This window comes from Symphalangus syndactylus, chromosome 1 (assembly GCF_028878055.3).
Source record: "Symphalangus syndactylus isolate Jambi chromosome 1, NHGRI_mSymSyn1-v2.1_pri, whole genome shotgun sequence".
Taxonomy (NCBI): Eukaryota; Metazoa; Chordata; class Mammalia; order Primates; family Hylobatidae; genus Symphalangus; species Symphalangus syndactylus.
The window spans coordinates 63,465,245-63,481,246 of NC_072423.2; the positions used below are offsets into that span (position 1 = coordinate 63,465,245).

General features: G+C 50.0%; 1 protein-coding gene across 5 annotated transcripts in view; it reads right to left on the bottom strand.

Moving 5' to 3' along the window:
* Positions 1-1,711: 1,711 nt before the first annotated feature.
* Positions 1,712-16,002, bottom strand: part of CABLES1 (Cdk5 and Abl enzyme substrate 1) — a 124,888-nt gene continuing 110,597 nt past the window's right edge. For all 5 annotated transcript variants that reach the window (XM_055236376.2, XM_055236367.2, XM_055236410.2 and 2 more), the window contains 3 exons: positions 9,072-9,178; positions 8,181-8,388; positions 1,712-4,939 (listed from right to left, as the gene is read on the bottom strand). In XM_055236376.2, the coding sequence (XP_055092351.2) occupies positions 4,799-4,939; positions 8,181-8,388; positions 9,072-9,178 (456 nt within the window). In that variant the 3' untranslated portion in view covers positions 1,712-4,798. The remainder of the gene's footprint in view (positions 4,940-8,180; positions 8,389-9,071; positions 9,179-16,002) is intronic.

Sequence of the window (16,002 nt, forward strand, 5' to 3'; positions counted from 1 at the left end):
ACACATGTCAAAACAACCTCAGAAGCTATTCTTTTTGGTATTAAAGAAAAAAATCTAGATTTTTCTCTGTATCTTTCTCTTAGACAGTTTTATGTCCTATGCCAATATGGAGGAATGGTGCCTCTCAGACTTTAACAGGCATACAAATCACCAAGGAGGAATGGTAAGATGTAGATTCTGCATCTTTAATAAGCCCATAGGTGATGTGAATGCTGCAGATCCTTGGGCCGTGCTCGTAGTAGCAAGATGGTGGTGAGAGATGGCATATGGAAGCGCCAGCTTATGATGGTTTGACTTGTGCAACTGTCAACTTTACGATGGTGCAAAAGCATTCCGTAAAAATGTACTTTGAATTTTGATCCTTACTAGGCTAGCCATGTGCCGTATGATACCCCTTGGAGATGCTAGGCTGAATCATCTCACGTAAAGCCTATTTTGTAAGAAGGTGTTGACTATCTCATGTAATTTATCGAATACTGTGCAAAAGTGTTCTGAGTGTATTTGAGGTAGGAAAGGTTAAGCTGTGATGTTTAGTAGGTTAGATGTACTTTTTTCTCTTTTTTCTGAGACACGGTCTTGCTCCCTTCACCCAGGCTGGAGTGCAGTGGTGCGATCACTGCAGGCTTGACCTCCTGGACTCTGGTGATTCTCCCACCTCAGCCTCCCAACTGGCTGGGACTACAGGCGTGTACCACCATGCCCAGTTAATTTTTTGTATTTTTAGTAGAGACAGGGTTTTGCCATGTTGCCCAGGCTGGTGTCAAGCAATCCACCCACCTTGGCCTCCCAGAGTACTGGGATTACAGGTGTGAGCCACCGTGCCCGCCCCACCCAGCCCTTAAAAAACAAAATAGAGACATGGTCTTGCTCTGTTGCCCAGACTGGAATAAGGTGGAATGATCCTTGCTCACTGCAGCTTTGAACTCCTGGGATCAAGTGATCCTTCTGTCTTAGCTTCCTGAGTAGCTGGGACTACAGGTGCAAGCTACCACACCTAGCCATATTAGGTGTATTGATGTTGCATAGATGATGTGTCATCTGAAGTCAAGAAGTCTCTGTGTGAGGAAGCACAGTACTCGTGAGGCATTTCTTTGTGGTTTTGCCAGTCTTAGGTTTGCAGCCTTTCTGGACTATTTAGAAGTCTAAAGGGCCCTTTATGGGATGGGGGCTCTTAGATAGCACCCCTTCCCATCCTGGCCTGGGTCCCTTCAGCTGGGCTGTGTGCAGGTGGCAAGAGGACCTTTCCCCTTCACCTGCCATTTTTCTTCTTTTGCAGCTTTGAATCTCAGCTTTGCTTTGCAGCTGCATGACTGGAAGCCGCTTTTTATTGACATTGGTGTTGGTGATGTGATTCCAGATTTACACTCAAAGTTTACTCCCTGCTGTTGCTGGCCCTCAGCACTGTGCTTACCCAACTGTGCCAACGGCCCCGGGGAGGTGACGTCAGGGCGCGCCCCCATCCCCAACCCAAAAAATCCCCCTTGATTTGAAAGATGTCTTTTGTTGCTGAACAGGTAACAAAACCACCTGCCTCAAATGCACTTCATTCTCCAGCCTCCCCCCACCCCACCCACTTGAGCTTGCAGCGGGGCAGAAAGGCTTCAGGCCCTCAGGAGTCACGGGAGGCAGCCAGAGCTGGGGAGGGCAAGGGGCCGCCGTTCAGCACTGAGCCGGAAACGTCTGAGCGAGAGATAAAGAACTCAGCAGCCAGAGCATTCAACAGTTTTATTTGCTGTTGGGGAATGAAGGGAACAGGAAGGAATGACATGGAGGAGAAGGAAGCTCCCGACTCCCGTCACTAAGGTAGGGCATGTGGTACAGAGTGGTTTGTGTGAAGCGGCCGCCCCAAGCTGAGCCTGCAGCTGATGACCACAGACACCCTGGCAGGGAAATCTGTGATCAGAACAACAACAAAATGCCAAGGAAAACAAAACCCATTTGCATTTGGTGTGAATTTCCTGTTTAAATAGGTTTTATTACCAGGTAAGAAAGGAAAAGTGGTGACTTCTAAGTGTCATTAGGCTGGCAAGGGCTCAGGTCCCTGGCGGGGTACAGTGGGGGACTGGGCCACACTCCCTGCTGCCCGTTTCCTCCTGGGGGCAGCTGCAGCAACCTCTTGGCTTGTCTGCTTCCTGTCTCTTACCTAACAGTCAGGGCTCACTAGAGGAGTCCCGGGCCCCCCAGGCTGGCTCCAGGGAAACGGAATCAGGCAGAACCAAGTGGCTAGTATTATCCCAAGGAGTGTGGCTGGGCGGGGCTTCCCCACAGATCTGAGTGTGGGGAGGACTGGATGGAGAGGCCTCAGGGCAGTCCTGAGAGGGGGCAGGGCTTACAAGGGGCTGAAGCTGCCCTCTGTGGAGGTCAAAGGGCAAAACCTCACAGCCAGTCTACTGCCTGGCCTTCTCGCTTCACAGGCACAGGCTTCCTTCTCGCCTAAGCCCAAGGCTGCCACATGTCTGGAATGTTTCGTGTCACAGAGGTGCCTCTGGCAGTGACTTGCGTCTCTCACCCTCGTCATCTTTCTTTGCCTCTGAAAAGCTCATGTCATGGACGTGCAAAAGGAGACCTCCTGATAAAATGCCTTCTCAGCCCTGACTCCTCCCAAATAAAACCCACAAAACTGTCCATTCCACAAATCCACAGGCCAGGAGAGAGTTTAAAATGAAAATTCATCTTTAAAAAGTAATGAACCACTAACTTCATGGGCTCACCTCATAAATGCTAAAAACCAAACACATCACCCCAGATCCAAGTAAATTAGCCTGATTTTATCACACAGAAAAGGGTTCAGGCGTCTCTCCCCATGTCTGGCCTGGTGGCCTGTCATCCATCGGACGTCCCTCCCCCCACCCCACCCTCCGGAGCTTGGCAGGAAACTCGGGGGCAGATGGGCAGTGGGGAGCTCTCTGGACCATTTCCAGATGCCATGGGCCCTGCTTCTCAGAAAGGCTCTCCCCCTGTATGCACTGACCAGGAAGGTGGATGGCTTGTCAGAGATGCAAGGTGACAGACCCCATGTGAGGAAGCCAAGGGCATTTTGCAGTTCAGGTGATGGAGGCACCTTGAATATTTTCTCAATTTGCTTTATAAACAGCAAGTGCCCTAAGTATTAGTTGATCTAGTTTTCAATCAGCTAAAGAGACCACATTAATCATATCCTCTCCCTCCTCCCTCCCCCCACCACCCAAATCACTGTCTTACAACTGATTCTGGCCAAGGAAATTTGTTAGCAAAATATTTAGGACTAAACTCAGCGCAATCTAAGATTCTGAAGAAGCCAAGTATTCTGTTTTGGCCCTCACCAGCTGCTGCTTGAATTTCTCCATCCTCCAAGACTGTCAAGAATCTGACAGCTCTGCTAACGAAAGCTGCAGACCCTCGGTTCGGTTCCATCGCCCTTTCTCTGGGCTGGTGTGTGAAGCTCCGAATCTGTGACCTCACTAGAATCAGTGTGCGCAAGGGGATCAGCAATGCAGGGCAAAGGTGACTGGTGAGACACACGTCTACACAAACGCATACGGGTATACAAAAAGCAACAAGAGTTTAATTCTCTTTTTACATGGCCACAGGCTCTCTTCAGTCAGGGGAACTTCAGCTGGTGCCTCTCTCTTGCAGCTATGAGGCGACAGTGTGGTGACATGCCTCATACAGACTGTCCCGGTAAGCCAGGACAAGTCACCATTAAAATCGTGCACGAACAGCCCTGGGCACGTGGGAATGGTAAGAGCCACCGCCTCCTTAGTCAGCTTAACCACGGCTCCAAATGCAGTTTGTCCCAGCTGGCAAACGCCTCAAACACCAATCATGCGTCGTGCTCCTATTCTGGGTTTTTATAAAACACTTTTATATAGAGATATAGATAGCACAGTAAATGTGCTTATGATGCACTCTAACATAGAGGACAGGAATACACACTGTGGGGCGCCGCCCCAGCCGTCTCCACAGTGGAGAAAGTGCGAGGGTTAAATACACGTGGTGGTGGGGTGGCAGACGGCGGGAAGTTACAGAGCGCCACGCTCCACGCCCTTCCACGCGACTGACTCATCCAACACTCAGAACTTGCCTTCTTTATCCCCTTGGTGGGTAGGAGCAGTAACAAAATAATGTCATTTTCTAAGAGTGGAGGATGTCAAACTGGTACCGAGAGAGCAATTCTTATCCAGAAATCATCTAGAAATAATTGCCGAAGGTCAGCCCTGGCCCATGGCCCCAGGCTGAGGGCTGCTCTGTAAAGGGTGGGACTGGCTCTGGGGGTCTAGGGCTGATGCAGTTATCTGTCAGACACTTGCACATTCACACACCCACATACCCCAGGGGAAAGTGCACTTCCAATGCTGATACAAAAATAGATTGGCACACTCTGACACAATGAGGGTATCTTTTAAAAGTTTTCCCCCAACTTCTGCAGACTCTCTCCCCCTGTATGCTCAAGCCCTTCACACTCTAAGTTGGAACAGATCTGGAGAAGGCCCTGGACCACGCTTGCAAAGTTTGTGAATGCCGGGGATAAAGACTGGACTGGGGCAGCTAGGGATTCTTGCTAATGGACAGAGGGCAGGGCCTCTCTGTTCTCAGCACACACCTCCTCTTCCGTTGCTTGAGGAGTCCAGAGCTCATGGCTCCTCTTGGCTACACACCCAAGACTCCTTGGAAAGTTTGTAGTACTGCTTCTCCCCAAACTATGTCGAGAGGAAGAAAAGTCTGGTATTTTGAGTTCTATTTTTTTTTCATTTCCAGTAGTAAGTGCTGCTCCACCAAGCTGAGAATAAATGGTCCTTGGCTGTCCTCGGGGCTGGTGCTAGGAGCTCTGGACCAGCCGTCTGTAGTGGGGCATGACTTCGTGCTCGGGCAAGTGGAGGGCGAATTCCAAGGCCACTAACACCGGGAATTCAAAGGCAATCAGTTCTCGCCTGTTCAGCCGGAACTTCTCTTCCAGTTTCTGCAACAAAAAATCAAAAGCATGTTCATTTTGAAATTAAAATCCTAGTCTTTCTGCAATTGCAGCTTCTCCATCCACCAGCCAGTGAGTGCTTAGGAGAACTCCACTTTGGGCAAAGCTCTGTGGAGGAAGAAAGGGAGGCATAGGCTGTGCTTCCTGCCTTCGGTCCTGGTTGTGAAGGAGCTGCTCCTTTCCCAGGGGGCTGCCCGGAACCACACATACATCTTATGACATCATTTCATCCTCTCAGGAATATGACATGGTTCATGCTCCGTATCTCTATTTTACAGATGAGAAAACAGGCTCCAAGAAGTCAAAATGCTTAGCCAGGGTCACATGGGCAGCAAATTGCAGCACTAAGATTCCACCCTAACTGGGACTCAAACTCTACCTGTGACAACTAAGTGATTCAGGTTTAAAGGGAAGACTGAAAATAAAGCAAACCGGTGGTGGCTCACACCCGTCATCCCAGCACCTTGGGAGGCCAAGGTGGGTGGATCACTTGAGGTCGGGAGTTTGAGACCAGCCTGGGCAACGTGGTGAAACCCTGTCTCTACTAAAAATAAAAATTAGCCGGGCGTGGTGGTGGGCACCTGTAATCCCAGCTCCTCGGGAGGCTGAAGCAGGAGACTCACTTGAACCCGGGAGGTGGAGGTTGCAGTGAGTCAAGATTGTGCCACTGAACTCTAGCCTGGGTAACAAAGCAAGATGCTGTCTCAAAAAATAAATAAATAAAGCAAACCACGCACGACAATAAAAACCACGCGGTAAGTTCAGAAGGGAGTGCACTGATTCTATGTAGTTCAGTCCTTTCATCTTACAATGATCTAAGTCCTCGGGAAGTCTCCACTTTCACAGTGCCACACAGTTGGTGTGTATCTAAACAGGGCTGAGCCTGGTAGTATCTTGCGTGCCCACCCAACTGGAGGGGCTGCTGGAGCTGGAAAAGGAGAACCACCAAGGTGGGGATGGACAGGGAGGGCCTCATATTTGCTTAGGCACATTCTGCCTTGGCGTTAACCCAGCTTTTGTCTTAATAAAATAAATCCCACCCACAGAGCAGATGTTGACTGCTTTCAGACTGTAACTGGGATGAGATCTTGAGTTAGGTTTCTTGCCACCGTAAGTGGCTGGTCAAACCATTACTGTTATATTCTGCATCAATAGCGAGGAAGGCCTCACCCCGTCTAAGGAAGGCCAAGGGCATTTTGTAGTTCAGGCGATGGAGACACCTTGAATAAGGTAAAGCTGTCAGCTTTTGCTGTGTGGTATATTGCTTAACTATGATTAAATGTGTGTATTATTTATAATTTTATAAATATCTGTTGCATCTAAAGATTCATGAGTTCTTGGCCAGGCATGGTGACTCATGACTATAATCCCAGTACTTTGGGAGGTTGAGGTGAAAGGATAGCTTGAGGCCAGGAGTTCGAGACTAGCCTGGGCAATACAGCAAGACCTGGTCTCTATAAAAAATAAAAAAAATTAGCCAGGCGCAGTGGTGCATGCCTGTAGTTCCAGCTACTTGGGAGGTGGAGGTGGGAGGATTGCTTGAGTCTGGGAGGTGGAGGCTGCAGTGAACTATGATTGTGCCACTGCACTCCAGCCTGGGTGACAGAGTGAGACCCTGTCTCAAAAAAAATAATTAAAAAAAATCATTAGTTCAGCAGATGTCTGTATAAGCCTATTGATTCTTAGCTCAGAGTTGGTGTCCAATGGTCACTTCTGGGTTCATGTATTTACTGTATAAGCTAGATGATTTTGTACCATTTCTTAAAATCTGTAAAGCACCGACCTAAAAAATATTCTTTTCAATTGGGGAGTACCTACCTTAGTGCCCTTTCTGCTTTTTTGCCTTTGCCACTGAAGACAGCTAGACAGTGAGACATATGGGGCACTGACTTAACCATGTCTTTTGTTTTCTGTATTCTGATGCTTTGATATCTGGGGACTTGCTGACTCTAGAGGGACTGTCCTTCCCAGGGTTAGCCAAATCCTCCACAGTGACCCTTTTTGCTTTTCAAATGCAAACCAACCAATCTAGCGGCCACATTCCCACCACCTCCTCCATGGGCCTCACACTCCAGGCCACTATCCACCTGCCCTTATCACCCCAGAGCCAGGCACCAGACAATCAGGGACAGACCCTAGGCCCCAGAGCCCATCAAAACTATTCAAACTAGCCAATCCTAAACCCACAAACCCTGCCTTACCTATTCCTTTCTGTGAAAATCACAATCAAGGCTCCCTCTGCCTCCCGACCAATTCCAGGGCTTCCATGCACAGCCCCCACAGCATGGCATGCCCCTTGTTATGAGCTGAATGTTTGTGTCCCCCCCAAATTCGTATGTGGATGCCCTAATCCTTCATGTGATGGTATTAGGAGGTGGGGCCTTTGGGAGTGATTAGGTCTAGATGAGGTCCTGGGCATGGAGTGAAGGGATTCAGAGCCTTAGAAGAAGAAACCAGAGGGCTTGCTTTTTGTCTGTCTCTGCAATTAAGGATGGGCAAGAAGACGCCCACGAGCAAGGAGAGGAATCTCACTAGAACTGAAGCAACTGGTCCCTTGACCCTGGACTTCCCAGCCTCCAAAACTATGAGAAATAAATTTGCCATTTCAGACATCCAGCCTATGGTATTTTGTTATGGCAGCACCAGCCAAGATACTCCTTCCCTTAGGAACTGTAACAAACTATCTTCTCAATGGATCTGTCTTCTGATCAGTTGGCTTTACTGTACCTCAAATTTTCTGTTAATATATTGAATTCTAAAACAGGCATTCATGTAGCCATCCAAGGAGATCGATGTTTCCTTGCTTTGGTAGGGCTCTCCTTTAAAAGAACAGAGATACCACCCTGTCAAACTCACACCCTTCCCCAAAGAGGAGCCAGCCAAGGAAGTAGGCAGCCAAAGTCTTACTGAAGCAACCTGTTTGACATTAAATGTTCTGTGGGTCACACTGCCTGGGGGAATCCCTTGCAGATACAGTGGCTTCTATGGCTGTGGGAATAATTGCATCTCACATGGTGTCTGAGAATGGATTTTGAGGGCCAGACCCAATGCCCAATGCTGAAGAGCTTTGGTCTTGTCAAAGTAGATCATTCCTATGTTCTAAGATAGCCTGACTATTCCCACTATGGGAAAGACTTCATAGCCTTCACCTCAATTGCTCACTAAGGATCAGAATCCTTCTGAGAGAGGAGCGTGTGCTCCTCCAGCCACCAGGAAAAAGGCCACTTACGTCAATTAAATGCTTGACTTCGTGTTTTTTGAGGTCACTTCCAATTTTGGCTGCTAACAGCACACATGCCCCAGCACACAGCTTCCGGTTCTGTTTGTTGAGCTTCCCCTTGAGGGCGAGCTTTTCAAAGTAGACGAAGGCCATGGCCACCGTGGGCTCCTCAAGGCCACAGTCCTCCTGTGCAAGCTTCCGCATCTCTCGTTTCAGACTGGAGAAAGACAGGCAGGAGGGAACAGTCTTGTGAAAACTTAAGAGTTTCAGTGGACCTCAAAGAAAATGATTCCCCCATCTTGAATGCTTTTTCTCTTTCTCTTTCCCAGAGGGTGACCTGGACTGGGATTAAGTCCCTGGGAGTGTGAAGGCTGCTTTATGCATGGGGAGCAGACTTACAGAGCTGGGCTTTGGACTCTTCTCTGTTGGTCAGGTCATATAAAACATGTTTACTTTTTTCTCTTTTTTTTTTTTTTTTTTTTTTGAGATGGAGTCTCACTCTGTTTTCCAGGCTGGAGTGCAGCGGCACGATCTTGGCTCACTGCAACCTCCACCTCCTGGGTTCAAGCAATTCTCCTGCCTCAGCCTCCCAAGTAGCTGGGATTACAGGCATGCACCACCACGCCTGGCTAATTTTTAAATTTTTAGTAGAGACGGGATTTCACCATGTGGGCCAGGCTGGTCTCAAACCCCTGACCTCAGGTGATCCACCCACTTCGGCCTCCCAAAGTGCTGGGATTACAGGTGTGAGCCACCGTGCCTGGCTGTCCTTCCTGCTGAATGTGACAATGACTCAATCACTGTAACCACAGAAAGGACCACAGGACAGATAACAAGCTTACTGTGTGTGGAAAGAGGGGTTTGGAGGGAAAGGTCACAGGCAAGTCCAGCCTCCCGTACCTCCTAATTTTGCTGAGTGTCAGCTTAATGTGAGGGAACTTCTCCTTGAAGGTCTCGTTCATGTCCTTCTTGAGATCCGAAGGCTTCACGTAGTCAATCACTGTTGTCTGTAACAGACAGGGGAACACGGATCACTCCTTAAAACAAGGGTTGTATGTAGTAATTATGCACCAACTACGACCAACTTACAACTCCCAAAGCCATGAGCAATGGGAAAACTTGGATTGGAGCTACAAAAAGGGCTCGGCGGAATCCAGGAGCCTGAAGGGGGCCGTGGCCTTCTGGAGGTGAACGGAAAACAAGTCACCACTATTAAGATGAGGTGACACTTAGGAAAGCTGGCCTGTAGACCATCAGAAGTCAGTGCCTGAGAGGGAGGGGTGCTTGCGTCAGTTACCAGGTGTCAGCCTGTTCACACGGTACAGGGCTTAAGCGCGTAGGGCTTGGATGTGCACAGACCTGGGTTCAATTTCTACTTGACCATTCACTAGTCCGACGGCTTTGGGAGACTTCACCCCAAATCTCAAGTCCCATGTCTGTAAACAAAAAACAGTAACAGTGCCTACTTCACACAGCTTTCTGAGAACTGTATGAGAAGTGCCCTGTACAGTGCCTGGCCTACAGCAAGTGCTCAATACATGTTAGCTATTGTTCTTTTAGTTTTTTAAATGGTAGTAAAACATACATCACATACAATTTACCATCTTAACCATTTCTAGGCGTACCATTCAGTGGCATTAGGAACATGTGCATCATTGTGCAGCCCTCACCACCATCCGTCCACAGAATCTTTTCATCTTCCCATTTGAAACTCTGTGCCCATTAAATGCCAACTCCTCATCCGCTCCCTCCAGCTCCTGGCAACCATTATCCAATTTTTGTCTCTATAAATTTGCCTTATGTAAGTGGAATCGTCTAGTTGTCCTTTTGTCATAGGCTTATTTTATTTAGCATGGAGTCTTTTTTTTTTTTTTGAGATGGAGTCTCGCTTTGTCGCCCAGGCTGGAGTACAGTGGCACAATCTTGGTTCGCTGCAACCTCCACCTCCCAGGTTCAAGCGATTCTCCTGTCTCAGCTTCCTGAGTAGCCGGGAATACAGGCACCCGCCATCACACCCGGCTAATTTTTGTATTTTTAATAGAGACTGGGTTTCACCATGTTGGCCAGAGTGGTCTCGAACTCCTGACAACATGTGATCTGCCTGCCTCGGCCTCCCAAAGTTCTGGGATTACAGGCGTGAGCCACCGCGCCTGGCCTACCATGGAGTCTTCAAGGTTCAATCTCATTATAGCACGTGTCAGAATTTCCTTTAAGGTTGAACAACATTCCACCGTATGTATATAATGGTAGCTAGTCTTTGGAAACTTGAGTTTCCTCCTCCCTCCCTCCCTCTTTCTAAATTGGAGAAATCCTTAAAGGATCCTTGGAGTCCTTTCTGAATACCCTGGTCTTCCTTGCTCCTCTGTACCCTGCACTGTGAACTCTGAATTAATTCAAACAGTTTTTTTCTGGGTTTCCTCCAGTTCATCTCATCCCTCCTCGAGAGTACACTTGCCAAGGCTGGGTCTTTTTTGGCTGACTACATGTCATAATCTTTTATTTTTTTTGAGACGGAGTCATGCACTGTCGCCCAAGCTGGAGTACAGTGGCGCGATCTCGGCTCACTGCAACCTCCGCCTCTTGGGTTTAAGCAATTCTCCTGCCTCAGCCTCCCGAGTAGCTGGAACTACAGGCATGTGCCACTTTGCCCAGCTAATTTTTGTATTTTTAGTAGATGGGGGTTCGCCATGTTGGCCGGGCTCCTCTTTAACTCCTGACTTCAGGTAATCTACCTGCCTCTGCCTCCCAAAGTGCTGGGATTACAGGCATGAGCCACCGTGCCTGGCCCACATGCCATAATCTTAATCAGTCAAAGCTCAGGAAAGAAGAAACGACAGATTTTGATGTGAAGGTCAATTCCCTAGATGACTCATGCCCGCAAAGCCCATCAAAGGTTTCCTTAACAGCTCTAACGAAAGTTGGTGGCTTTCTCTGGACACCTCCGTTTATAGGACACAGGATTTTAGCACAGACATGTACAATGCCTTTGGTGTCAGTAGCAAGGAGCAGGCAAGCAGCCATCACATCCCAGTTCACGTGATCTTAATGGTCCTCTCTTTCTTTGCTTCTCTGGTGAATAAAGGCAAAGCACAGCAATATTAACTCCAACAATTCCACCAGACCTGTTCAGAGTTTTTGAACACTTGGCTGGAAGAGGACTTGCTGGATGCAATGCCACGTCTTCCTCCTCTGATACATAGTCTTTCTGGCCCAATCAGGAAGCTCTCCTGACCTGGTCCAGATGTGGCCATTCTGGTCCCGGCTAACCACATGCCCTACAAGGACCAGGAAAGGGGCAGCCCAGCTGTGCAGGGCCACAGTATTTGGACACTGCTCTCACTGCCAAGGTCCAGCAGAGTGGACCCCTGTGGCAGCCCTCCAAGACAGGTTTATTTCCCTTCTACTTTTAAGAAAGGCTCTATTTCCTCTCCAACAAATGTCTCCTCTGGGTTGAATCTCTGGGTTGAAGGGGATGTAAGATTTCATTTTGGAAACAGGCAGTAGAATGGGGGCCACATCTAACATGCTCGCCTCAAGCTGGGAGGGCCCATCAGCCAACCCTCCTGTTTCTCAAGTAATCAGCACCTTCCTCCAGCTTCTCAACCCCTCATCCCCCATCCAGGCACCCTGAACTCCCAGAGACAGGACACTTCTACTCTTCCTCTACAGAGGAAAGTCATGAGGTTTGCAATGATGTGAGCAGGCTCAAGTAAAGTCATCTGCCTTTGTTGGGGGCCTAGAGCCCTGTAAGCACCAGCAAGGATATCCTGCTGCTTAACGATCATGTGGATTTTCAGGCTGGATTCTGCTGAAGTGCCTGTGGGAGGGGACTGGATCTCTCCTCGCAGCAACCACAGCAGCTCTGCTTTGCTCCATCTTATTTGTAGATACACACAACACTTCCCTTGAAAGAGGGCTCTTACTGCTTAAATGCGCAAATAGACAAATGTGTCCCACCTCTGTTTGCAACAGAGGCTCAGAAAAGTGATAAGGCTCACCCCAGACCTCAGTGAGCCGCAGGCAGGGCCAGCGCTGCGATCCTGGTCTCCCAGAGTGGCTGCTTCCAGCTCGCGACCATGCACTGCCTTCCTGCTTTTCTCTCCTTGATGGTACTGAATAAGCAGCACAGAGTAGCTCCCTACCCAAGGGCTCTCACCAGGATGTCCGAGAAGATAGCTGGCAGTGGAAAGGCTGTCGGGGGCAGGCGGTCAGGTCCACCTTCAGCAAGTCAGGCAACAGGGAGAAAGTCACTCAACCTCCCTGAGCCTCACCCTCATCCTCCAAAACGAGATGAGAAAACCTGATGGGGCTGCTTCCCAGGTTTATCTTGAAGATCAAAGAGAACAAAATGTACGTAAAAGACGCTGAAAAATTTCATTAGGAGCACAAAGCAGGAGATGCAGCAAGTCTGGGCTCTGCTCCAGCCCCACTGAGTCACAGTCTCTGAGGGCGGGGCCTCGCACCTGCACCATGACAAGTTTTCCAGCTGATTTCTACGCGCCAGAGACCCGGGACTTCCAAATCAGATTCTCCTTGTCTGGCTATTGCCCACTCCTGGTTCGGCCACTTCTGCAGGCTCCTCCTCCTAAACCGCCGGGGCTGAGGCTGCTTCTCCCTGGGACTCGCCTCCATTCTACTCTATGATCTGAACATCCAACCTCCTCCTGGGATGCCCTGTTGTGCTAAGGAGGCTGGAAAGCTAACGGTTACACTTCCCTGACTCCTTTGCAGCTAGGATTCCAAAAACAATTCTGGCTCCTCCTATTGGATGCTCTGGTACGTGAAGGCAGGGCTGGAGCAAGGGCTGTGCTTCTGTTGTTTCTGCTGCCAAGAGGCTCAGGGCAGGAATCCTCAAGTCCTGTCACTAAGCTTCTGGGTCCTCATTTGGCAGGTGTAGAGCACAGCAGGGCAGCATGGATCTGGAGCCAGCAGCCAGTGCCAGTTCCCCAAGTCCAAAGCCAGAGTCCAAAGCCTCCTGGGTGGCACAGTTCTACAGTGTGGCTTGGGGATCATTCCTGAAATGCCAACTTAGGTTATTCTGTCAGCCTCCTCAATGATTCTAGTAAGTAAGGTGTTTATTAGATACCTTTCTTCTTTTTTTTTGAGAAGGAGTTTCGCTCTTGTTGCCCAGGCCACTGTTCAATGGTGTGATCTCAGATCACTGCAAACCCCGCCTCCTGGGTTCAAGCGATTCTCCTGCCTCAGCCTCCCAAGTAGCTGGGATTACAGGCATGCGCCACCACACCCACTCAGCTGTATTTTTAGTAGAGATAGGGTTTCACCATGTTGGTCAGGCTGGTCTCAAACTCCTGGCCTCAAGTGATCCACCCGCCTCGGCCTCCCAAAGTGCTGGGATTACAGGCATGAGCCACCACGCCCAGCCTTTAAAAAAAAAAAAAAAGACATGGGGTCTTGCTACATTGCCAGGTGGGACTCTAAATCCTGGGCCAAGTGATCCTCCTGCCTCTGCCTCCTGAGCGGTCAGGGCTGCAGACCTGCGCCCCTGCACCGGCTCCTCTTCCTTCTTAAACTTGCTAGAGTGGATGCTGCACTTCAGAACTGAACCGTGCCTGCTGCACACGCTGTACTTTGCTGATGGCATTTACCACTACTGAAACTGAACCTGGCTTGGGGAAGGCGGGGACAGAGGAAGAGCTTCTGATCCCCATAAAGGCACCGACGATATCCGATCCCTTGAGCTCTGAGTCCTGCCCCCGCCCCTGAGCCACACTTCCTGACCCATTCTTCTTTAGAGGACCCATGAAAGCCAACAGCTCAGCCTGCGGCTCTGGAGGGGACAAGGGTGGCAGAGGGCGCCAGGCCACTCTGGACCGGGTCTTGCAGGAGAGGCTCTGTCTTTTTTTACAAGCAGCCTTGTCCTAGCTCTTGGGATCTGCAGCTGGGGACTCCGTTTCCTGACAGAGAGGCGGGGAAAAATCCAAGCTAGGCCCTGGCAGGGAGTGGGCAGCGAGGGCCCATGAGCAGATGCTGCGAGACCCTTGGCCCAGGGAGCCCAGTGCTTGGCCCCGTGTAAGTGGGGAATATGTAGCAGCACCAGGAGGACGAGGCTCTCCAGTCATCTTCTAGGTGACAGACTCTTCTGCATCCCAGCCTTCTGTCCTGGCCTCCTGTCTGCTGTGCTCTCTTCCATCTTGCTTTTGTCCCTGCTTCTCTGAGCTGCGGCTCAGTGGGGAAGAACACAGGCTCAAGAGCCAGAGCCCCGGATTCAAACTCCAGCTCTGACACGTGGTGCCCGGAGGCCCAGTGTACACTGGTTGGGAGCTCTGTGCCTCCGTTTGCTCCTCTGGCTTCTCCAGCATCCACCTGATGTCGACAGCGGCAGGCACCTGATCTGCGGGGCTGTTCCATGTCCTGCTCTGGCTCAGCTGTGTGGGATATACAACTGCCACAGCGGACCAGGCAACCCCCAAAGTGGCATTGGCCGCCAGATCCTGGCTCGGAAGGGGCCCTGCACATATGCTGCATCTTGAGGCCACTGCTCTGCACCAGCCCCACACTGTCCAGAGTGTGGAAACTGGATGGATCACTCTGAGCCCAGGGCCACCCCTTCCAGGCAGGTTCCAGAGGGGATGACAGTCCTCGATGTCCTCTCAGCTGCAGGTCCTTCTGAGAAACACTCTCTGGTGTACAGGAGGTCATGATTCTCCAGCACATCCTGTCTTGAGGGAGCCTGATGGTGGCCCTTAAAGGCCGGGCCTCCCAACCATGCCAAGAGATGGCATCCTCTCTTCAGTGCTGGGGGTGAGCTGGGGAGGCGGTACTAGGAGATTGAGCCACGGCAGTGGGATTACCACAGCCCCCCAGCCACTCATTCTTTCTGGTGTGGGACTGAAGAAATGAAAAGTGAGGCCAACGCTTTATTCAGGTTTGAACTGCATGAATCATAAAAACTTGCAAGCTGGGCGTGGTGGCTCTCACCTGTAATCCCAGCACTTTAGGAGGCCGAGGCAGGCAGATCACTTGAGGTCAGGAGTTCGAGACCAGCTTAGCCAACATGGTAAAACCCCGTCTCTACTAAAAATACAAAAATTAGCTGGGCATGGTGGTGCATGCCTATAGTCTCAGCTACTTGGGAGGCTAAGGCAGGAGAATCGCTTGAACCTGGGAGATGAAGATTGAAGTGAGCCAAGATGGTGCCACTGCTCTCCAGCCTGGGTGACAGAGTGAGACTCTGTCTCAAAAAAAAAAACAAAACAAAAAAACTGGCCGGGTGCGGTAGCTCAAGCCTATAATCCCAGCACTTTGGGAGGCCGAGGTGGGAGCATCACAAGGTCAGGAGATCAAGACCATCGTGGCTAACATGGTGAAACCCCGTCTCTACTAAAAATACAAAAAATTAGCCGGGCATGGTGGCAGGTGCCTGTAGTCCCAGCTACTCGGGAGGCTGAGGCAGGAGAATGGCATGAACCCAGGAGGCGGAGCTTGCAATGAGCCGAGATCACACCACTGCACTCCAGCCTGGGCGACACAGCAAGACTTCATCTCAAAAAAAAAAACCAAAAAAACAAAAAAAAAAACTTGCAATGCCTGGGTTTTGCCAGTGCATGCCACTGTAAATCAAAGTGCTAATTAAATAAGCAGCGACTCCTTCTTGGCCTGGGACAGTATGAGTGACCACTGTTTTCTTTTTTTCTTTTTTTTTTTTTTCGAGATGGAGTCTCACTAGGCTGGAGTGTGCAGTGGTGTGATCTCTGTCACCTAGGCTGAAGTGTGCAGTGGTGTGACCTCTGCTCACTGCAGCCTCTGCCTCCCAGGTTCAAGCAATTCTCTTGCCTCAGCCTCCTGACTAGCTGGGACAACAGGTGTGCAC